The sequence below is a fragment of the Callithrix jacchus genome, chromosome 9 (genome assembly GCF_049354715.1).
Source record: "Callithrix jacchus isolate 240 chromosome 9, calJac240_pri, whole genome shotgun sequence".
Classification (NCBI taxonomy): domain Eukaryota; kingdom Metazoa; phylum Chordata; class Mammalia; order Primates; family Cebidae; genus Callithrix; species Callithrix jacchus.
The window spans coordinates 74,258,626-74,281,554 of NC_133510.1; the positions used below are offsets into that span (position 1 = coordinate 74,258,626).

Here is a 22,929-nt window from a genome sequence, read left to right on the forward strand (position 1 = left end):
CGCAGGAAACAAAAGCTCCCAATTCACGCGATAATAAGAACAACGCGATATTCACTGGGATTTGTAGTCTCTCGTCTTTCTTCGGCTTTACTTTTCCGGTCTACGGGTCACACCCACCTCAGGATCTGGCCTGGTACAGCTGGGTGCCTGCAGAAGTAAGCGGAGCTGCTCTTAATTGCAGCCTTGAGAGAGTTTTATTGTAAAACTCTTTATCGTTATTTATAATAATCGGAGGGGAAAACACCTCTTCCTTTAATTGCTCTGAGGACCGCTGCCAAAAAAACGCAGTACACCTGCTCGCTCTTGGGGGCGGGGAAAAAGAACAGGTTGTGTCCGCCATGTTGGTGAAGTCAAACGAAGGCGACTAGAGCTCCAGGAGGGCCAGTTGTGTGGCCTTTGGTCCGCCATATTAATAAAGAGAAAGGGAAGGCTGACCCTCCCTCGCCTCCGCCCCCACATACACACCCCTTCTTCGCACTGGGCTCTCACGACTAAGCTCTCCCGATTAAGGCACGCCTGCCTCGATTTTCCAGCCTGTGCCAGAAGGAAGGTTAGCAGCCAGCGCCTCAGTAGAGACCTATGGGCGCTGAATGAGTGGGAAAGGGAAATGCCGACCAATTGCGCCGCGGCGGGCTGTGCCACTACCTACAACAAGCACATTAACATCAGCTTCCACAGGTAACCTGGGCAGGGAGTGGGGTGACGGAGACGGGAGTTCCTATTCTCGGTATCGCTTGTGTAGAAGGAACAGGAGGATTCTAATTCTAATAACTTTCCCAGCTGGTAGTAGGAAAGCATCATATGTCCTTTGTGTTTCTCAAATCTGTCCAATTTTATCCTGCTTTCGGGAATGCTTTACTCATTTTCTAAAAGAAATCCAAGTACTGTTTGGTGATTACCCCTTAGTAAAAAAGTAACAAGAGGATATCGTAATTTTTCACTTTTACTTCTATGTTAGACCGGGTCTTGACAAGAATGACCCCGTAAGGGGGAGAGAGATCTTCCCATTCAATCAGCAATCACCTTAAAAGACTGTTGCGTTCCCGTTAAAATTAGGAAATTCTCACTAGATGAATTGACACGGGAGGCATTTGTATTTCTAATCTAATGAATCGGATCTAATCTAAGTCATTCTGCGGAGGAATTGAGTCATCTTTGATAGCCATGGAATTAAGCGATGTTAATTAAAGTGAAAAAGATAACTTTTTGTTATTACTAGAACAGAGTAATAAAAAGAACCTAGGTTTTCTTTTGTTTGCTGGAAGAAAAATCAAAATTCCTTAGTTCTGTCAAGCCAGAATTCTTAAAAGCATTTTGAACTATGCCTAGAAAATAACAGGTACTAGGTAAACGTTTACCTTCTCTGCAAGTGCCTGCCATGTGCCTGAAGAAAAGACACATTAAAAAGTTAAATGACACTAGTTCTGACTTTATATGTGTTATATACCTAACAACGTATATGTTGGTACGTAGAAATTATATCCTTCACCTTTTTCCCTACCTCACTATTATAAACTGTACTTTTATTAAAAGCTGCCACTTAAAAAAAAATCCTTGTGATGTTTCTGTTTTTAAACCAATTCACGCATATATAGTGCTTTATTCATTCATCCATCACATATGTACGGAGTTCCTAGTTGCCTGACATTGTGCAAAGGATCCAGAAAGTTCTAACCCTCCTGGAGTTTAACATTTAATGGTAGAGAAAGACATAAATAATTATAACTAAGTGCTACAAAATAAACATTAAGAGACCTAACTTAGTCTTGGAAAGTCAAAGAACACTTCTCAAAGGATATGACATTTCAAATGAGACGATGACAGATTTGGTCCTGTATGCTGCTTAAGTATTTTCTGTTTTATCCTAAGAGTACTTGAGAAGTCCTGGAGGGTTTAAGAAGAATGGCATGATTAGATTTGCATCTTAAAAAGTCCTCTGGCTGCAGTGTGGAGAATCGTGGGGTTACTGAAAGTGCTGGTCAAGCATCATCAGGGATGAACTTGATGAGAAAGGAACTTATTACAGAATATTAATTTACCTATTTTTTTCTTTCAAAGGGAAATCTTGCTGCAATGTCAGCTAAACTAAACCCTGTACTCAGTTGCTAGCACAATCAGCATTGGATTAGGTAAGGTTAGAGTTGACAGAGAAAAACTAGTTAGGAAGCTGTAGTAAATAAAACAAGGAAAGTCTACCCAATTTTTCAGAGTCACGTGGTATTAAAGTAGAAATGGAGTTGAGGAGACAGATTTGAGAAATGTTAGAGGAGAAACTACTGAATTTAGCAATTTCATTGGATAGATGAGAGGGGAGTCCAGGCACCAATAACAATGATTAGCCCATCGTGGTGGCTCACACCTGTAATCCCAGCACTTCAGGAGGCCAGGGCACGCTGATCACTTGAGCTCAAGAGTTTGAGACCAGCCTAGGCAACATGGTGAAGCCTTGTCTCTACAAAAAAAATACACAAAATTAGCTGGGTGTCATGGTGCATGACTAATCCTAGCTACTCTGGAGGCTGAGGTGGGAAGACTACCCGAACTAAGGAAATTGAGGCCGCAGTGAACCGTGATCATGCCACTGTACTCCAGCCTGGGCAATACAGTGAGACCGTGTCTCAAAAAAATAAATAAATAAAATGAAAAAGGTATGAACGGTGATACAATAACATGCATAAAATTTGCCTGCTATGAACTTAACATTTTCATGTGTAACCTCAGAAATTTAGATCTTAAATTAGTATTCATTATAATAAAATTACATTCCTATTTTGTAAATACAAACCAGGCTTAATTAATTCACTCCTTTCCTACTAAGATATTAGTAGACTTCTTTTTTGTTTGTTTGAGATGGAGTCTCACTTTGTTGCCCAGGCTGGAGTGCAGTAGTGAGATCTCATCTTACTGCAACCTCCACCTCCTAGATTCCAGCTATTCTCCTGCCTTAGCCTCCCGAGTAGCTGGGATTACAGGGGTGTGCCACCATGCCCAGCTAATTTTTGTATTCTTTAGTAGAGATGGGGTTTCACCATATTGGCCAGCCTGGTCTCCAACTCCTGACCTTGTGACCCATCTGCTCCTGCCCCACAAAGTGCTGGAATTACAGGCGTGGCCATTGCACCCAGCCGTTAGTAGACTTCTTTCTATATCTCCATGTGCAAGTTATTTTGCTTAAACTTACTGTATGTTTCTTACCTCTTAGCCCACTCTAAAGTTTCCCCAGTAATCTGAAATTGCTCTTGCTAACATGACCTCTGTGTCTCTCTACATTCATTTTTCATGATGTATGATCATTTCCTCCTTGAAATACTCTCTACTTTTGAATTATTTAACACTAATTTTATGATTATCTTCTTACTTTTTTGGGCTGTCTTTTGGGCTGCTGCTCTTCTCTCTACACCTTAGCCCAGGTCTTCACATTCGTATCAAAGTAATTTCAGCTGTTCCTGTGGTCTCAGCATCTACTTGTTGATGCCTCCCAAATCAGTATCTCCAATCCATCTCCTTCTAATGAGTTCCAGACTTATAGGCCAAATGTCTCCCCAGTATTTCTCTGGTCTCCTTCCAGTTACCCAGATTCATTATCTATATTGACAAACTGCCCTTCCCCAAACATACCCCCACTTCCTGTACTCTGTTTCTCAGTGAATGAAGACACCATTAATCCGGAAATTTGAAAGTCTTCCTCCCTTGACTTCTCATCATTACCTCTTAATTAGATTATTACAATAGGCTCTTAACTGGCTCACTGCTTCCATCCATGCACTGCTAGCCACTCTTCTATAATTAGTAGTATGTTGCTAAATTTAATAAATAGTTCTCTAGGGAGGGGGGAAAGCCCTGATTTGTAGTGTTTCCCTGCTTTCTAAGATATAAATATTACTGCCAAGTCTAGTTTCAAGCCATCAATATGACATCACTGATCATGGAGTTGGAAAAGGATGTGAAGTCTCATACTATTCTATGGTATTTCCACCATACATACACAACAGGCATAACCTTAAGAGTAAAGGTAACAGTAAAATCACTAGGAAATTTGGGAGTTTTGGTTATTACCTTTCCTTTTAATGTATTTAACTGTAAATTTATATAATTTAATTTTTAATAATAGCTGTGTTTAACAACTAGCTCACAAATTTTCTATTAACAATCAGCTTTCACAATTAGCCTTTTAATGACTTATCATTGCCATTTTGGATAAGGTTCAAAATTACTCTGATTTAGAAGGCCCTCCAGTATTGTTTCATGTTATAACACTATTCTCTGTCCCCAAGATATTCTTTTTTTTAATCTTTCTTTTTTTTCCCAAGATATTCTTAACACTCTTTACTGTCACACCCTAACTTCCCTAGCTGATCTCTATAATTTTTAAGGCCTTCTGACTAGACTAGCTCTTCCCTGTTTTATGGTTTCATAAAACCCTGTACTTACCCTTTTATAAGACTCATGGACACTTGTAGTTACTTTTATTATAGTAATAAATAGCATTTATTTAGTATTTAGCATGTACTGTGCACTGGGCTAGGTATTTACCCACATTTTTTCATTTAATCTGTATGACCACATTAGGTCCTATTCTTATCCCCACTTCATAGATGATAAAAAAGGAGACCTAAAAAGGTTAACTTGCCTAAAGTCACCCAGATATTATGCAAGGGTGCCCTGGTTTGAGTCCAGAGACAGTGGCTTCTCTGTTCTATCACATCCAGCTATTTGATTCCCTACATTCCCCATTACAGTATACACTCATGGAAGAAAAGTACTATGTCTGTTTTGTTTACTACTATGTCTTCAGTGCCTAGGACAGTGCCTGGAATGTAAGAGGCATTCAACTAATTATTGAAGATGCGCACAAAATAGCACTGTTTAAACTACTGAGTGATTTTCCAAAACATCTAGTGCTTATTATAAGAGACTGGCTCTATTACTGAGGTGAGGCTAGGCAGAGTAAATAGATTATCAGAAAATCTCTATTTCTAGCCGGGCTTAGTGGCTCATGCCTGTAATCCTAGCACTTTGGGAGCCTAAGTCAGGTGGATCATCAGAGGTCAAGAGTTTGAGACTAGCCTGGCCAACATGGCGAAACCACGTCTCTGCTAAAAATACAAAAAAAAAAAATTGCCAGGTGTGGTGGTGGTGGGCACCTGCAATCCTAGCTACTTGGGAACCTGAGGGAGGAGAATCGGTTGAACCTGGGAGGCAGAGGTTGCAGTGAGCAGAGATCGTGCCACTGCACTCCAGCCTAGGCAACAAGAGCGAAACTCCGTCTCAAAAAGAAATTCTCTATAGGAAAAAACCTGTATGTGAATTGTAGAGTGACATACAGATGTTAGTATCTTCAGATCAGCGTACATATAGGGTTGAGGGGGATGGGGACAGAAGACGGGAGAGTGTTGACTAAATCTGAACATTTCATTTCTTTGTGCTCCTTATTTCTGGTAATGTGAGCAAACCTAGTAGATGCGAAATACCCAAAGCTGTTACCTACTGAGGCTGCATTTGGGGGCTTCTGAACCACATAATCTTCTAACTTGTATTTTGTGATCTTTTTGAACACTAGTCATTTCATAATATTTAAAGGATAATGTAGTCAAACTAAAGAGTTTTACACAAACTTACTGCATATGAATGTTGATTCTTATATTTCCAAGTTACCGGTAGAATTTTTAGAGATAGCCCCTTATATTTTTCTCTTCCTTAAGAGGTACACACTGGATGCATATTAGTATACAGCTGACTCTTGAACATTCAGGGTTTTGGGGCTCAGAAGCTTCCTCACCACACAGTCAAAAACCAGAGTATGACTTTTGGTTCCCCAAAAATTGAAGTAGTAAGCCTAGTGCGGTGGCTTACACCTGTAATCCCAGCACTTTGAGAGGCCGAGGCGGGCAGATCACAAGGTCAAGAGATCGAGAACATCCTGGCCAACAAGGTGAAACCCCATCTCTACAAAAAAAAAAAAAAAAAAAAAAAAAAAAAAAATTGAGCTGCTAATAGCCTTACCAATAACATAAACAATCAACACATATTTTGTATGTTGTGTTCTATACAGTATTCTTACAATAAAGTAAGCCAGAGAAAAGAAAATGTTATTAAGAAAATCCTGCTGGGCATGGATCTTAAAGAAATTCAAGAGCTGATCACACCTATAATCCCAACACTTTGGGAGGCCAAGGCGGGTGGATCACCTGAGGTCAGGAGTTCAAGGCCAGCCTGGCCAACATGGTGAAACCCCATCTCTATATAACTAAAAATACAAAATTAGCTGGGTATGGTGGCTCATGCCAGTAATCCCAGCTACTCAGGAGGCCGAAGCAGGAGAAGTGCTTGAACCTGGGAGGCAGAGGTTGTAGTGAGCCGAGATCGCGCCATTGCACTCCAGCCTGGGCAACAAGAGTGAAACTCTGTCTCAGAGAAAAGAAAAGAAAATCCTAAGGAAGAGGAAATATATTTACTGTTCATTAAGTGGAAGTGGATCACTATAAAGGTCTTCCTCCTTGTCATCTTCACATTGAGTAGGCTGAGGAGGAAGAAGAGGAGGGTTGGTTTGATGCCTCAGGCATGGCAAAGGTGAAAGAGTTGGATAGGGAGGCAGGAAAGGAAGGCACACGCAGTCTAACTTTATGGAAATACATAATAATTTCTGCTTTACTCTTGCTTTTTCATTTATCTAAAATGGTTCTATATTGTACCAATCCTTCTTTCCTGTTTGCTTTTATTTCAGTGTTCCTATTATAGAAGGGTCCATGTTATAAAAGAAGTAAAAAGCAGTCTCGAATAATCAGAACCTTTCTGCCAGATTTTCTAATGTCAGTTTTCTGGCACTGCTGCTTGTACATCTTCTTCCTCATCATCTGGCAGTGGTTCAGAAGCACTCACCTCCATCAAGCAGTCTTCTGTTAATTCCTCTAGTGTGGTTTCTTAAATCAGCTCTTGAAGTTCTTTAAGATCCATATCTTGAAACCTGTCATTGCCCACCTTTTTTGCCATATCTACAATTTCTTTCATGATTTCCCTTATAGCTCTGTTATAAAGACTGTGAGGTCATGCACAGCATACCCATATACTTTATTTTGCAGGGATGTATTGTTTTGGGCTTGTTGTCTTTCACCACTTTTTCTGTAACAATTTTCAATGGCGCAATCCTTTTATACTTTCATGATGTTCTCTATCTCTGTTAGGGTTTTCTTCCATAGCGTTGGCAGTTCTTTCCATAGAATACCATATGTAATGATCCTTAAAACTTGTGACCCTCTGATCTAGAAGTTGAATTAAAGACATTGAGTTTGAGGACAAGTAGACTACTTTGACACTTTCTGCATTGGACTCATGAATCTGGGTGTCCAGGGGAATTGTCCAAAATGGAAAGAACTTTAAAAGGCAGTACCTTACTAACAACATACTTCCTAAATTCAATGGAACCAATCTAGACAAAAGAGTTCTCATTGTCCAGGCCTTCTTATTTTACAACAAAAAGACTGGCTGCTGGTGTTTATTTTTCCTTGTTTAGCAAGTTTATAGATAAAAGCAGAACTGATATAAACCTAACTGCATTTGTACAAAACAGAGTTAGCCTATATATATCTTCTTGCCTAAATCCTGATGTTTGCTTTTCTTTCTTAGTAACATATATCCTTTGTGGCACTTTTTTCAAGGAAGGGCACTTTTGCCTGCATCAAAAACCTGTTCAGACAGATATCCTTTCTCCTGAATGATCTTAATGGCATATGGGAACTCATCCACAGCCTCTTGCTCAGCAGAAGCTGTTTCTCTGTTATCTTGATATTTTTTAAGCCAAACCTCTTTTCTAAAATCATCAAACATCCTCTCATGGCATTAAATTCTGCAGCTTTAGATCATTCACCTTTCTTTTGTTTTACCATATAACAACCTCACTTTTTCTTGAATCATATTACAGGTCTATGTAAACTCTAATATGATTTTGTTCTAAAATTTTCTTTTTAAAAAGAAAAAAAAAAACTACCTGTAGTCCTGGAATATGGGTATGCCTTTCTTACAGCAATTGTGCACTCACATAAAAGCTGCATTTCCACTATGGAATAGATATTTCACAAAAAGTGCAAGGTTTTTGCAGCTGTGCCAGCAGGTTGCAGCTGTTGCTACAGCTGGATGAATTTTTTTTTTTTTTTTACAATGGTCCTGGATTTATTTATTTTGAAATGGCAAGCAACCACAGCTGCAGACCTAAATCTATGCCTCTTTCTCTCTCTATATATGTATATATATATAGAGAGAGATATCTATATATATCTATATATACATATATATATGTATCAGGGTATTATTTGTATCAGGGTATTTGTATCAGGGTATATATGTATCAGGGTATTATTTGAGGCTTATGGTATTACACTAAATACAATGAAAAATATGCAAGAACTACTAGAGATCACATTCTGCCCTGATACACAATTTACTGGAGAGACAAATTGCTCAGAGATAATTAGAACCACACGGCACTTTAGGTGGGTACTCACAGCACTTACTGAGCTCAGCACAATAGCAACAAAAGATGGCTATGAAATTGTTACAGTAGTACAGTATATGCTACAGTTAGTTTTATGCAATTATTATTACTGCATCTTTACATTTGTTTACATTCTTCTGGACTGAACGATGCCATGTATGGTCTCTGCATGAATGTTTTATAATTTTAACTTTTTAAAATTTGTGTATATTTTGTAGTAGTAAATGATAAAATAGACTAGTATCTCCATATATTTTATGTATTCATAACATACCTTTTTCTTATTTTTTTTATATTTCCAGGCTACATGGTTTGTCTGCAAGTTTTTTCCAATTGTTTCAAATTCCAGTATATTTACTGAAAAAATACACATATAATTGGACCTATGTAGTTCAAAACCCATGTTGTTAAAGGGTCAACTGTGTTTTACATTTGAAATATGAAAGGAAAAACATTGCTACAAAGCATTTTGCCTTTTTGTAAGTAGTCTTTCTGCTGCACTACTAATTGAAGAGTTGACTTTTTAAAAATATTTGCTGTTTAACTACATAAAATACAGTATATTATTAAATATTCTGTATTTGTATTAATTTAGCAAATTTTGTTGAATACCTACTGTTTGCAAAGCATTATGCTAAGTGTCAAAGATAAATACATGACAGGATGTGATAATAATGATACCTGTCCTCACGAAATGTGTAATCTTTATGTTACTGGAAACTAAAATGGAAAAATTACAAAACAATGTGGTAAGTGTCATAATGATGCAACATAGAGATAGAAGTACCAGATTCTGCCTAGGGTTTCCTTGACAAAATTTAATCTTTAGATAATCTGATTTTTCTTGACTACATATATCAGCAGCAGATTAAAGTATGGTGAAATTATTCCTGCTTATAATGGTTCTACTTAAACTTGATCTAAATCAGTTTAGTCATGCTTTATTTTACTGCCCAGGTTAAGGGCTAATTGGGAAGACATGTGTCTTTTTAAAAACCCTGAAAAATAAAACCACTCAAGTCAGGTTTTGACTAATTTTTTTTAACTTATAAAACATTACCATGTATTGGTTTCTGTTCCAGTGTCTGGATATTGTGAGTTTAAATTTTTTTTATGTAAATGGGACACATTTTTAATCATCACCTTCTAAATTTCTTTTAATTGTTTAGGTGCAAACCAGAATTATGACAGTTGGAATTTGAGTTGCCTATTTTTTTTTTAAGGTTTCCTTTGGATCCTAAAAGAAGAAAAGAATGGGTTCGCCTGGTTAGGCGCAAAAATTTTGTGCCAGGAAAACACACTTTTCTTTGTTCAAAGCACTTTGAAGCCTCCTGTTTTGACCTAACAGGACAAACTCGACGACTTAAAATGGATGCTGTTCCAACCATTTTTGATTTTTGTACCCATATAAAGTCTATGGTAGGTAATGTTACTCTCCTTTTTTAAAAACAATTTTTAGAACTCATTTCTTTTGTTTATGCAGTTTCTAACTGAAATTCATTTATAGTGATATGCCTCAAGAAAGTTGCAGACCTTCCTCTTGTACAGTAAAAGTGCAGGCTGGAATCAGAGTTCGGGTCTCCTGACTTCAATATTCTTTCCCCAATCCAAATTGTTTTACTATATTGGAATTTTACATTATTACCAATTATTATTAATAATTAGACCATTGGTAAAACTGAAAAATCATATGAGCAGTGAAAGCTCCAGCATCACTCTGCTCGGATTTTAAAATGACATACAAATGGCATGTGCAAATTACTTTAAGAGCACACAGCCAGAGTTATACCAAAGAATGTAAGTTCAGAGGGAGGCAAGCATAACAGAAAACTTCAGAGAGCTTGGGCATTTACAGTGGGCTTTTGAAGCCCTGGGTGTTGAAAATAGCGGAAAGCAGTCTTGGCCTTGCACAGAACAATTACAGTTGCATAATGAGAACAAAATCCAATGGGTTGAGGGATGAGTAGGAAATAAATGTTAGAAAGTGATATTTAAAAGGAAGGAATGAAGAAAAAGTAAAGTAAAATAAAAAAGGAAAGATTTAAGGTACAAGATGAATGAATTAAAACAATGTTTTATCTAGTTAGGGAAGATCTGACCAGAGAGGAAAACCTAGCTGGGAAAGACAGTCACCAAAGGTAAGAAAGGGTACGATGAATACAAATAGTTTAGCTTTGAAAAGGAGGACAAACATGTTTTCCTCTAAGAGAAGAAATCTACTGTTTCTCCTGTTTGTAACAGTTAAACTTTTAAATATTATTAGTTATTATTTGAATGGGAGGAGGTTGTGGTAAGCAAATTACCACTGATGTTAGAAAAGTTCCAGGAGGGCAGGAACTTTGTCTTTTTCACTTGTGAATCTTCAGCACCTCAAACAGTGCCTGGGACATAGTATATATTCAAATACTTACTGAATTTGAAATGTACTTTATTTTTTATATTTTGATCGTTTATTTATTTAATCAATACAACTAACTTTCCATTATGCCAGGATGGAAAGCTTAGTGCTGGAGATATCTAAGCTTAGTGCTGGAGATATAACGATCAAAGAAGAGTCCCTGTCAATTCCCTAGGCAGAGGGACTAACTGTAGGTTTCATGAGGATATTTGTCTTATTCGTTCAGTGTAGTGTCCCCAGGAATTCATAGTATGTGTTTCGATAAAAGTTTAATGAATGAAAAACACAGACTTATGAGGATATGATATAATCTGGAAACTCTCAGTGGCTTAGTATTGCTGGAGTATAAAGCAAGATGGTAAATTGCAGAATGTGGTGCGATCCTAAATTGTACAGTATGCCATGTAAAAATTTTTTTTTCCTTTAGATAATGGATAGGCAAAGAATAATTTGGCCAGAATAGAAATGTCAAATATTCTAGAAAAATTATTCTCATGGCAGAATGTGGATTAATGAGGATCAAAATGAAGTGGAGAGATCAATAATGAATAATATAGTCAGAACAGATATGATATGGGCCCAGTATATGTAGTGACATTAAGAATTACAGTGTTCAGTCTTATTGTGGAACAGAGAAAGAAAAAAAAGAATGACAGAGAGGAGAGGATTCATGATAGGTTTAGGAGGTAGAATTAATAGGACTTGATGACCATTTGAATGAAAGAAAGAAAAGAAAAAAAAAGTCTCCTGATCTGGGCAAATTCCTAGCCAGATTTTAAATCCTTGAAGATGTAACTAACCATGAAGAATTAATAGGTAAATCTATTTAGAAGCTTGATACTTAAGAATATATTTCTACAGATCCTTCAGTTTTCAATAAGTAGGACCCTGGGTCTAAAATATTCATCAAATTGAGAAAATGGTGTTTAATTAAAAGGGGATCAAATTAATATCATAAATAATAAAATATCTACATATATTCTGAATTGACCTTAGTAAGTAAATTGCAAAGGATCTTTAAAGTCTCTATGGAATCATAGTCAATAATTTGGAAGAAACCTTGGAAGTCCATTGTCTATTTCCAAATCAGTGTTTCAATCTCTCTGGATATAGGACAAAAAGAAATAGGTGACTACAGTCAATTCAACCAGTTAAAAAACTTAATCTTGGATTACATGAGATGGCTGCTGCCATTTCCTATTAAAGTTTTAAAATGGACTTTTTAAAAAGCAGTTTAAATACTGTGTTATCCAAAACTGGACAGTATTTGCTTATTTGTGATGTTTCATAATTTATGTTCAACCCTCTAATTTTATTCGGCTCAGAAACTCAAGTCAAGGAATCTTTTGAAGAAAAACAACAGTTGTTCTCCAGCCGGACCATCTAATTTAAAATCAAACATTAGTAGTCAGCAAGTACTACTTGAACACAGTTATGCCTTTAGGAATCCTATGGAGGCAAAAAAGAGGATAATCAAACTGGAAAAAGAAATAGCGAGCTTAAGAAGAAAAATGAAAACTTGCCTACAAAAGGAACGCAGAGCTACTCGAAGATGGATCAAAGCCACATGTTTGGTAAAGAATTTAGAAGCAAATAATGTATTACCTAAAGGTACATCAGAACACATTTTACCAACTGCCTTAAGAAGTCTTCCTTTGGAAGATTTTAAGCTCCTTGAACAAGATCAACAAGATAAAACACTGCCAAGTATAAATCTAAAACAGACCAAGAGTACCTTCATTTAAGTTTAGCTTGCACAGAGCTTGATGCCTATCCTTCATTCTCTTCAGAGGTAAATTATGGCACTTACGCCAAAATACATTATTTAATAAAGTTTTACTTGAAGTAACATTACTATGTAATTTGTGAAGACGATTACAAAAGAACAAAAAACTTTTTATGAAAATTTTATTTGAAAATGAATGGAAGTGCCTTACATTAGAATTATGTACTTAAAAATTTTGCTAGGAAAGTGTTTGTTTGAAAGGTGTTTTTTGTTTTTGTCTTTTTAAACTACTGTTAAAGAACAGCTTATGTTAAGTAATATGTTTAACTTATATTAGAAAAGAATTTTTTTCCTGTACCAAAGTTGGCATATTGCATTCTAAATAAGATGCTAAATAGGAGTTAACTAACATTTAACATGACCTTAAAACTGCTGGGTTTTGTATTAATTAAATTATAATTGGCACTGTGATTTGAAAAATTAATAGAAAAGAAAAGGTACTGGCTCACGCCTGTAATCCCAGCACTTTGGGAGGCCAAGGCGGGAGGATCATGAAGTCAAGAGATCGAGACTATCCTGGCCAACGTGGTGAAACCCCGTCTCTACTAAAAATACAAAAAAATTAGCTGGGCGTGGTGGCACACACCTGTAGTCCCAACTACTCGGGAGGCTGAGGCAGGAAAATTGCTTGAACCCAGAAGGTGGAGGTTGCAGTGAGCCGAGGTCGAGCCACTGCACTCCAGGCACCTGGTGACGGAGTGAGACTCTATCTCAAAAAAAAAGAAAGAAAAGAAAAGATACAGGGCAAGTTTTTAAATGTAAACTTTCTGTATATTTTTTAACCAGTAAAAGTGAGATTATGATGGCCTCTCTCATAAGAATATTCTATTTTAAAATAGGTTGTAAAATATTTTGAAAATATTTGAATGTGAGGTACCATTGAGTCATCCAAACTAGGTAATGCCTCAAGTACTTCAAATTAGTAAAATCTGGTAGGTGATTATATTCACCTAAGAAAACATGTAAAATAATTTAGAGTTCAGAACATAGCTTTTATCTTAAACAAATAGATAAATGTATACTACTCTTTTTCTCATAATACAAATCTTTCATTTCCATTCAAAATTAGTGCTCCCATATTGGTTGATAACCAAAACTCCTAAGCTTTTTTTTTCTTTTTAACTACTTTCCAAATACATACTATACCTCAAAAATAGCAAGCATATCAAGATCGTGGGCTTTTTCTTTCCTCTTCATAAACCCACAGTAAAATTTAATCACAGGAAACTACTTATATCTTCACAATTTGTATGAATAACTTAAAATGTTATCACTTTATCTTAGACATCAGCTTGCTTTTTTTCTCCTTTTTTAGTGAGTGAAATAGAGCAACCAGCATGCCTGTGTTCCCAGCTACTTGGGAGGCTAAGGTGGGAAGATCACTTGAGCCTAGAGGTTGGGGATGTAGTGAGCTGTGATTGCACCACTGTACTCCAATGTGGGCGATGGAGTGAGACCCCTGTCTCTGAAACAACAACAACAACAACAAAAAAAAACAAATAGAGCAACCATAGTACATAAGGGAAATTAAATGTTCCCTATAGAAATATGTGTATGTCTGTGATAGTGGCATGCAAATGCTAATTATTTTACAAAATAAAAGTATCAAAACTATTCTTATTATTGCCACTCGAACGACTAAAGGGTTTGCTTTATTTCGCTAATGTTTAAAAGGAACCCCTTGCTTCAATGAGCTTTATTGAAATCATGTAAAAATTTGTTAATATATAATCAAGTTATTTAACTCAACTTATTTAATTCAAGCTTGTGATACTAACATATGAAGGTAGCATATACCAAGTCATAAATTGTTATAAATCTTCCCTGTAAAGTAAGAGCTACTTTATGATTTTTTTAAAAACACTTTTTTTTTTTGCCAGCATTTACGATTGCATTTGCTTGGATCCTAGCAACAATTCTTTTACAGTATTAGCACTCTTTTTACTAAGGAATGCCTCCCAATGGAATGCAAAGGTAGGAAAAAGCCTCATATAATTCCCCTGATGTATTTAAAACAGGTATTTATGAAAATCTTTTCATGGATGTTATAAATCTTGCTAGTTATTTTATCTTAAGTATTGGATGTATTTCCTTGGAATTGTCATTATATATTTATTTTTTTCTAGTATGGTTTCAAATAACTTTTCACCAGCATACAATTTACTGACCATATCTACTTTTTAACTCAAAATAAGTTGGACAAATAATCTTCTGAATAAAAAGTATTTTTTCCAAATATAACCACTCTCATGTGGTTCACCCTTCACCCCTGCTACAGAACACTTATTTATGTAGCCCAGTTCCCATCTATAATAATATCTTGAAATTTTGATAAGATTTTTTAAATCATAAAAATAAAATACTGTAAAATACAACAACCTTTTGACAAGGTTACTTCATCTTCATTCATTATTACGTGACAGTATTAAATAAACTACTACTCAGTAATTGTAAACTATTCTGTTTTCTCTGTCGTTTTCATGTTACTGTCTTGATAACTTGCTCCAAACTCGTTCCATCAAATTGTTTTATTACCATACATTTGTCTACCTTAAAACTAGCTTCATTCACAGAGAATAACCTAAAAGGAGTCTATTAAAATCCTGCTTTCAGTTTGATAGATTTTTTTTTATCACTCTGACCATAAAACTAACTGAAATTATAATAGCTTTTTTTCCTCTGCTAGTCACAGCACAGATCTGTTCATTTGTTCTCTGCCTACTGGGCACCAACCTCTACAAAGAACCAGCCAAAGGCTGGGTACTTGATATAAAAAGGAATATGACATAATTTTCTGCCCTCAAGTTGCTCTATCTCCTGAGAGAAATAAGTAATATTTATAATATAGTATGTTATATGCCATAAAAGAAATAAAGTCCTTTGATAAATGCTGTTGAATTGAAATTCAATAAAAACTGTAAACTGTAGAACTTTCTATAATCAAATGCTTTTGTTTTGAAACAAAACAGATTCTTCCTTATGTTGACTTAGCAAAGGAGGTACAAGGACATTAGCATTTGACCTGAATTATGTTTTTTTATTTAATGGCTATAAGACAACATTTTTACTATTTAAAATGAACACTGAATACATTTGTTATTAATGGTATCTTTGTTAAAAGTAAAACATAGCTCTAAATAAAATACTATATCAAAACCCAGTACTGGAGTTCATTTGAAATTTGAAATTTTTTGTAAAATAACAAACCTATTAACACAGATTTTTTACATAACTCAGAATCTTATAAAGCACTTCAGTACTTATTTGTTCTCTTTTTCCTTACAAACATTCTGTGTAGTAGGTGATATTATCTCTGATTTGCACATGAAGACATCTTTGTTAATGTAATTTATTTATTCATTCCGGCATTTACTATATGCCAACTTGCACAAGGAATAGAAATGTCTGTGATCTAGACAGTTCTAGATTGAACATAGGTCTCCTGCCTACAAATCCTCTCTGCTGTTCAGATTATTCTTTATTTAACATATGAACCAGGTTACTAAAATAGGGCAAATCATGTGTCTTAAAACATGAAAATAGTAAAGTCTTTGAGGTCACTTGATCTTTTCTAGGTAGGATTTATAATGTTGTGTTTTATCTCACTTCTCAATGTTAGAATACGGGTAGATTTAATTTTGCTATATAGGAAATGGTTCATCTTTGTACCAAAATTTTGGATTCTTCTGATATTTAGACAGTTGGAAACTTTCTAAAATTAGGATTTTGTAGTGTATACTAAACAACTGCATATTCACAAAAATGTATTCTGAGTATGGTGATATTAAACATTTTTCCCCAAGGAAATTACTGTCATGCCTGTTATTTCTAAAAAATGTACATAAATATTTCTGTGAAAGTTCTTTTAAATTGACCCCCTAAAAGACTTCTGTGAAGTCCTTCTCCCTAAATTGAAGCAAACTGTAAACCAAATAAAGATCATGTAAAGCCTTGAAGAGGAATTATTTTCATTTTTGTTGCTCAAGTTATATCTAAATATACATTATAGTTTATATGCACTGTTTTAGATACTGGTTAGGCAATCTAGACAAGATATACGAAGGGCTGTAAAAATGGTAAGAGTCTATCTCTATCCTGACCATAATTTGAGGCTCACACAAAAATGTATTTGCAGGCTAGGTGCAGGGTTCATGCCTGTAATCCCAGCATGTTATGGGGCTAAGGTGGGAGGATCACTTAAGGCAAGGAGTTCAAAATCAGCTTGAGCAACATAGCGAGACACCATCTCTACAAAAATAATAAAATAAAAATTATAGTCCCCTAGCTACTTGGGAGGCTAAGGCAGAAGGATTGCTTGAGCCCAGGAGTTCAAGACTGTAGTGAACTATGATTGTACCACTGCACTTCAGCCTAGGCAACAGAGCACAACCCTGTCTTTAAAAAAAAAAAAAAAAATGCAGACATAATTGTCAAGGCTATATTTTACTAACAAACGGGAAAGAAGATTATGATACTTTATTTTTTTGATTAAAATACTGTAATTCAAAAAATACTATCTTCCTAAGAGAAGCTGATCAAACTACGATGTGCCAGACATAGTGTCTGTCCTCAAGCCTACTAGAAAATAATATTCCATTTGTTTATTCCTGCCCTCACTTCTCCCTTACTCTTTCCCTAAGGCCGTTTTAGAATGAGCTCAATCTAATACCACAAATCTATCTTCAAATTGCTCACTAGTTTTTAAAATCTGTGCTACAAATATTTAAAAAAACAAAATATTTGGGTTTATTGTCAAGAAGGCCCATATTGTTTGGGTGCAGTGGCTCACACCTGTAATCCCAACACTTTGGGAAGCCGAAGCAGTAGGAACACTTATAGCCAGGAGTTTGAGACCAACCTGGACAACACAGTGAGACTTCACCTCTATTTTTATATTAAAAAATTTTTAATGAGGTTTGTGCCTATTTCTCAGGTGAATTTTCAGTTTTTTTATTTAGCAAACACTCCAAAATGTGTTATTTTTAACTATTCTCCATTTTCTTAGACTTCCTATTTTCATGTTCTTCTTAACCACCAAACAAACCTTTACAAACTGCCCTTCCTTTAGCTTAGTCGCTGAGCAAACTCTGTCATTTCAGTTCTTATCTTGGACGCTCCCCTCTCATGTGACACCATCCCTAAACATACCAAAGTGACATAAGTGCTTTTCTCCTTGAGTCCTTTATCCAAGTCCTTTATCCTTGATGGCTTTATCCAAGTTTATATATAACTTGGATAAAGTGATCATCTTATTATAATGTAATTGTTTACATGTCCATTTTCATCTGCTATACTCCTTCAAGGCAGAGACTGTGGTGTATGTGTCTTAGCACTCAAACCACTCAAATACTAGCACATTTCAGAAAATCTAAACCAATCCCTTTGGATAAGATTCAAAAGGATTGTAAATAAAATGTGATAACTTCCTAGCACACAGTAAGTGCTTTTTGCTATAAGGATAATTTTTGTGATTGGTTTTGAATATAAATGTCTACCCGAGAAACAAACTTTATATCAAAGAGCACTTAAATAGGTATTTATATTGTGAAATGTAAAGATCAGTGGAACAATCAGCTTTCAGTTTATTCTATGATTGCCATAGTAAGTCGATTTCTTTCCTGTAGAAAATTGCAAGTTTTCTACAGGAAAGAAATCTGGTGAAGACAACTATCCGAACCATTTTTTAAAATGTGCTTGTCTCTTAACTTCTTAGAGCCATTAATAATATACTCTATCCTATGTGGAGACAACATTTCTCACCCTTAAATTTGATCAGAGGTATCTTTGGTAGGGATGCCTACTAATAACAAAAAATAACTACTATTAAGTTAAAATATATAGTTTAGGAAAAGCCTAACCAGAAATTTCCTATTGCCAGAAAACGGCTTTTAAGGTAAATAGAAAAATAAAGACTTTGCTGAAATTTTTAAGATTGATAGTCTATAAAAATTATAACAGCAAAATCATGATTTTTTAAAAAGTATACAATAGTCCCCCCCACTTATCCTTGGGGATACATTCCAAGACCCTCAGTGGAGGCTTGAAACCATGGATAATACCAAACTCTATACATACTTGCCAATACCTATATACCTATGATAAAGCTTAATTTATAAATTTGGCACAGTAAGAAATTAGCAGGAAAACCTAATAAAATAGAACGATCATAACAATATATTGTAATAAAAGTAAAGTAAGGGCACAGTGATACTGCAACAGTCCATCTGGTAACTGTGATAGCTCCTAAATGACTAATGAAAGAGTAGTGTCTGTTGTATGGGTATGCTGGATAAATGGGGGACTCATATCCCAGGTGGGATGGAGCTGGATGGCATGAGATTTCATCATGCTACTTTGAATGGAATGCAATTTAAAACTTATGAATATTTCTGGAATTTTCTTTTTAATATTTTCAAATTGTTACCAGTAGAAGGTGTCCAGGTTCTTGGAGTTTTGAGCAAAGAATTGGACAGAACACGCAAAGCAAGGAAAGAATGAAGCAACAAAAGCAGAGATTTATTGAAAACAAAAGTAGGTTTCACAGGGTGGGAGCCGCAGGAGCACAGGCACTTAAGAGCCTCCTTACAGAATTTTCTAGGGTTTAAATACCCTCTATATGTTTCCCATTGGTTACTTGGTGTACACCCTACGTAAATGAAGTAGTAGCCCACAGTCAGTCTGATTGGTTGTGGAAAGCAACCAATTAGAGGCTGAAGTGAAGTTACAAAGTTACACTCCTATGCAAACTTCAATTTTCTGTATGCCATGCAGAAGAAAAGAGGGGTTTGCAAAGGGAGTAGCTTCTGGTCCTTTTGTTACTTAGGTGTGGAAAGTTTGGGATTTTCTTTTTGATTTAGCTATAGGAAGTCAGCACGAATAAGCCTTAGGTTCCCTGCCTCCAGACCCTATTCTCCTGTCTCAAGATCACATTGAACCCTAGGTAACTGAAACTGCCTACTGCAAATAAGTAAGAACTACTGTATTTTAATTACATTAACTCCTCTAAATTATTTTGGTCCTAAGCTAGAATAACTTTTATGGACATCAATAACAACATCAACAATAACTTTTATGGACATCAAGAACAACATCAATAATTGGTCAGTGAAAAAAAAGAAGGGAAAATATTCATTTGAAGGGTCAGTTCACTGACACTACTATTTAATATGCATTTTTAGCCAGATCTAATAGTCACGAGAAAATAATCCCTAACATCCAGGAACTGACCTGACACAGCTATACTCCAGTGTTGGGAGATAGCTTGACATTCATAGCTAATAGCTAGGCTATTATTGTCCTGTAGAACACTAACTAATCAGAGAAGGTCACTCTGTGACTGTGAGGAAGCAAGGCCAAAAGAAAAAAAAAAAAAGACCAGTTTATAATTTTGTCTAAGCAGAGTCAAAATGCCACTGTGCAAACCACAAAAACATTAGCTTTTATTATTAATAATTGTACTCAATAGTCTGGTAACATTGATATTGGCCAGGAAGCTTGGTAAGATAATCCAATCATTTACCTATGCAGAACAGACTGAGACAAAAACAAAGTAGGTACATAATAAATTTCAGCATAAAGACCATATATGGATGTGATCTAGTACAAGAAGGCCACTACTATTTAGTTCTACTTCACAGATTTGGTTCTTAGTTAACTACTTAATTAGATGGCACGTATTTTGAAATTTAATGTGAGTTTTTTTTTAAGTACTCTTGGGGGTTAAACACAATTGTTTACTGTGTCTGAAATGAACCTGGCTCCTCTTCTTACACTGTCAGCTATTAACTGAAAAAAATTGATAAATATTATGTAATTATCAGTTACTGTTAACCCAAGCAAATAAGTTAATTTCAAATAAAACATGAAATCAGGCCAGGCATGGGTGGCTCATGCCTGTAATCCCAGCACTTTGGGAGGCCGAGGCAGGTGGATCCCCTAAGGTCAGGAGTTGAAGACCAGCCTGGCCAACATGGCAAAACCCCGTCTCTAATAAAAATACAAAAATTAGCGGTCATGGTGGTGCGTGCCTGTAATCCCAGCTACTCTGGAGAGGACGGAAAATCGCTTAGAGAGGCAGAGGTTGCAGCGAGCAAAGATTGCGCCACTGTACTCCAGCCTGGGCAACAAATGGAGACCCTGACTCAAAAAAAAAAAAAAAAAAAAAAGGGAAATCAGCCACGACTCAGATTTTTAATACTAACAAGACCTTTTGCTTTCTAAATGCACACACTTTAAATACAAGGGTGCGAGAATAGATATTTTCACAATGTAAGTGGTGTTATGACAATAATTACGAGAGCTTAATAGCAGAAGACTACGTTTAACTTGACATCGCTAGCAGCCAGCAGTCTAGCACATTATAGGTACTAAACAATGTTGTTTTAAATAATTTCCCAAGTCACAAAATTCCCTTCCAATAACATAATATACTCACCTCCCTATAAAAAAAAGGAAAAAATCCATAATACAGTCATAAATTCTTCATAGATCAAACAAGCATTCAATTATTATGCTTGAAATAGACTTACTGGGTCTAAATTCACTTGTTTCATTTTTGTATTACTACCCTGGTGACGATTTCATTTTTCATCATTAAGGGCGTCCCCAAACTCAAGGACGTAAGCTTCCAATATTCGGATAAGCAGTGCAGACGCAGCCGGCCCGGATGCCAGCAGTGTCTGCCTTTGTAGGCAAGGCGATGTTCCCCGAAGCGGCTACAGCGCATGCCCGAAGTGGGTGAGGCGAAGGCGCGGGGAGGCGCGGGCTTAGCTCCTGGGGTCTCGGCCAAGGCCGGCTGTACCTAGACCATGGGGCGGCTTGGGCAGCTGTTGGACGTGACCACGTTCAGCTGCGTCGGGCTCGCTTCCCAGACTTGCCCAAGTTCGGGTGTCCAACTTGCCCCTTTGCCGCCGCAGGCCTGCCCCGCCCGCGTGTGAGAAGTCTGTGACGGGTGGTGGGCGGAGCTCGCCAGCGCCAGGACCGCTGATTGGCTGCGAAGGCTTCCTCTTTCCCCTTCCTGGTGAACCGGCCCTCACAGTCGGCTGGGTTGCGCTTTGCTTTTGCAGTGAGGTATTGACCTACCCATATGACTTGGCGCTCTCCACCAGCAGGAATTTCCTGAAGGAGTTTGAATTTTTGTGATTTTTTTGAATATTTGGTTGGTGGAATATGTTGGCATTTATGTTTGCCTCTAAATAAGTGTCTTGCTCACAGCGTAAATGACTTTCTCTCCGAAACGCTAAATATTCTCTTGGAGCGCAGATCCTTGTTTTCCATGACAGGTCTCAACGACAATATATGCAAAAGATATATAAAGATGATAACTAATATAGTTGTATTGAGCTTGATCATTTGCATTTCCTTAGCTTTCTGGATTATGTCAATGACTGCAAGCACCTACTATGGTAAGTATGAATGTTCTAAGTTGTTTCTCTGTAATCTAGTCAGTGGAATTAAAAACCATACCATTGTGAAATCCAAAACTCATATCCTCTGATGGTTATGAATGGTTGTGTTCACTTAGCTTACATAGCCTGAATTTAACTTACTAACGTGATAATATAAATAGTGGCTTTAATAAATGCTCGTTGTGATAATTCGAGTTATACCTATTAATTTTTTTAATTGTTACTTTTTATAAGATGGGGTCTCTCTGTGTTGCCAGGCTGGTCTCAAACCCTTAGGCTCAAGTGATCCTCCCACCTGGTTCTTCCAAAGTGCTAGGAATATAAGCCACTAGATCTGGCCTAGTTATGCCTATTTCAGAATGTCTTTGTATATTGTGTAACTATTCCGTCTGCCTTGGTGAAAGATAAGTGAGGTGAACATAGCTTTGTAAAGCAATTACAGTTATGCTTTTAATTTTGAAAATAGGCCGGGCCTGGTAGCTCACACTTATAATCCCGACGCTTTGGGAGGCCGAGGCGGGCAGATTACCTGACTTTAGGAGTTCGAGACCATCCTGGCCAACATGGTGAAACCATGTCTGTACTAAAAATACAAAACTAGCTGGGTGTGGTGGCGCATGCCTGTAATCCCAGCTACTCAGGAGGCTGAGGCAGGAGACTCACTTGAACCCTGGAAGCAGAGGTTGCAGTGAGCCAAGATCATGCCACTGCACTCCATCCTGGGCAACAGAGCAAGACTCCATTTCAAAAAAAAAAGAGAGAGAGAGAGAGTATTAGTAATGGTTTCGCATGTTCTGTAAAAATAATAAGAATTAAAGATCATACAATATTTACATTTGGAGAGCTGAAA

At 36.5% G+C, this 22,929-nt stretch overlaps 2 protein-coding genes across 4 annotated transcripts in view; both read left to right on the top strand.

The window, feature by feature from the left end:
• Positions 1 to 391: 391 nt before the first annotated feature.
• Positions 392 to 16,628, top strand: THAP2 (THAP domain containing 2). 2 transcript variants are annotated; one of them, XM_035257024.3, is made up of 4 exons: positions 392 to 678; positions 9,712 to 9,907; positions 12,212 to 12,678; positions 13,988 to 16,628. In XM_035257024.3, the coding sequence occupies exons 1-3, from the start codon at positions 608 to 610 to the stop codon at positions 12,629 to 12,631; spliced, it is 687 nt and encodes a 228-aa protein (XP_035112915.1). In that variant the 5' UTR covers positions 392 to 607; the 3' UTR covers positions 12,632 to 12,678; positions 13,988 to 16,628. The 2 variants fall into 2 exon arrangements, with proteins under 2 accessions (XP_035112915.1, XP_002752807.1); XM_002752761.6 differs by having other exon boundaries at positions 12,212 to 16,628.
• Positions 16,629 to 21,705: 5,077 nt separating this feature from the next.
• Positions 21,706 to 22,929, top strand: part of TMEM19 (transmembrane protein 19) — a 50,443-nt gene continuing 49,219 nt past the window's right edge. For both annotated transcript variants that reach the window (XM_017976208.5, XM_009004216.4), the window contains exon 1: positions 21,706 to 22,076. In XM_017976208.5, coding sequence (XP_017831697.1) covers positions 21,947 to 22,076 — 130 coding nt within the window. In that variant the 5' untranslated portion in view covers positions 21,706 to 21,946. The remainder of the gene's footprint in view (positions 22,077 to 22,929) is intronic.

Bases quoted from the DNA above. Each gene is read 5' to 3' on its own strand.
- THAP2 (XM_002752761.6), top strand. From the start codon at position 608: ATGCCGACCAATTGCGCCGCGGCGGGCTGTGCCACTACCTACAACAAG. The intron at 679-9,711 runs GTAACCTGGGCA...TTTTTTTTTAAG, and splicing joins ATTAACATCAGCTTCCACAG to GTTTCCTTTGGATCCTAAAA. The intron at 9,908-12,211 runs GTAGGTAATGTT...TATTCGGCTCAG, and splicing joins GTACCCATATAAAGTCTATG to AAACTCAAGTCAAGGAATCT.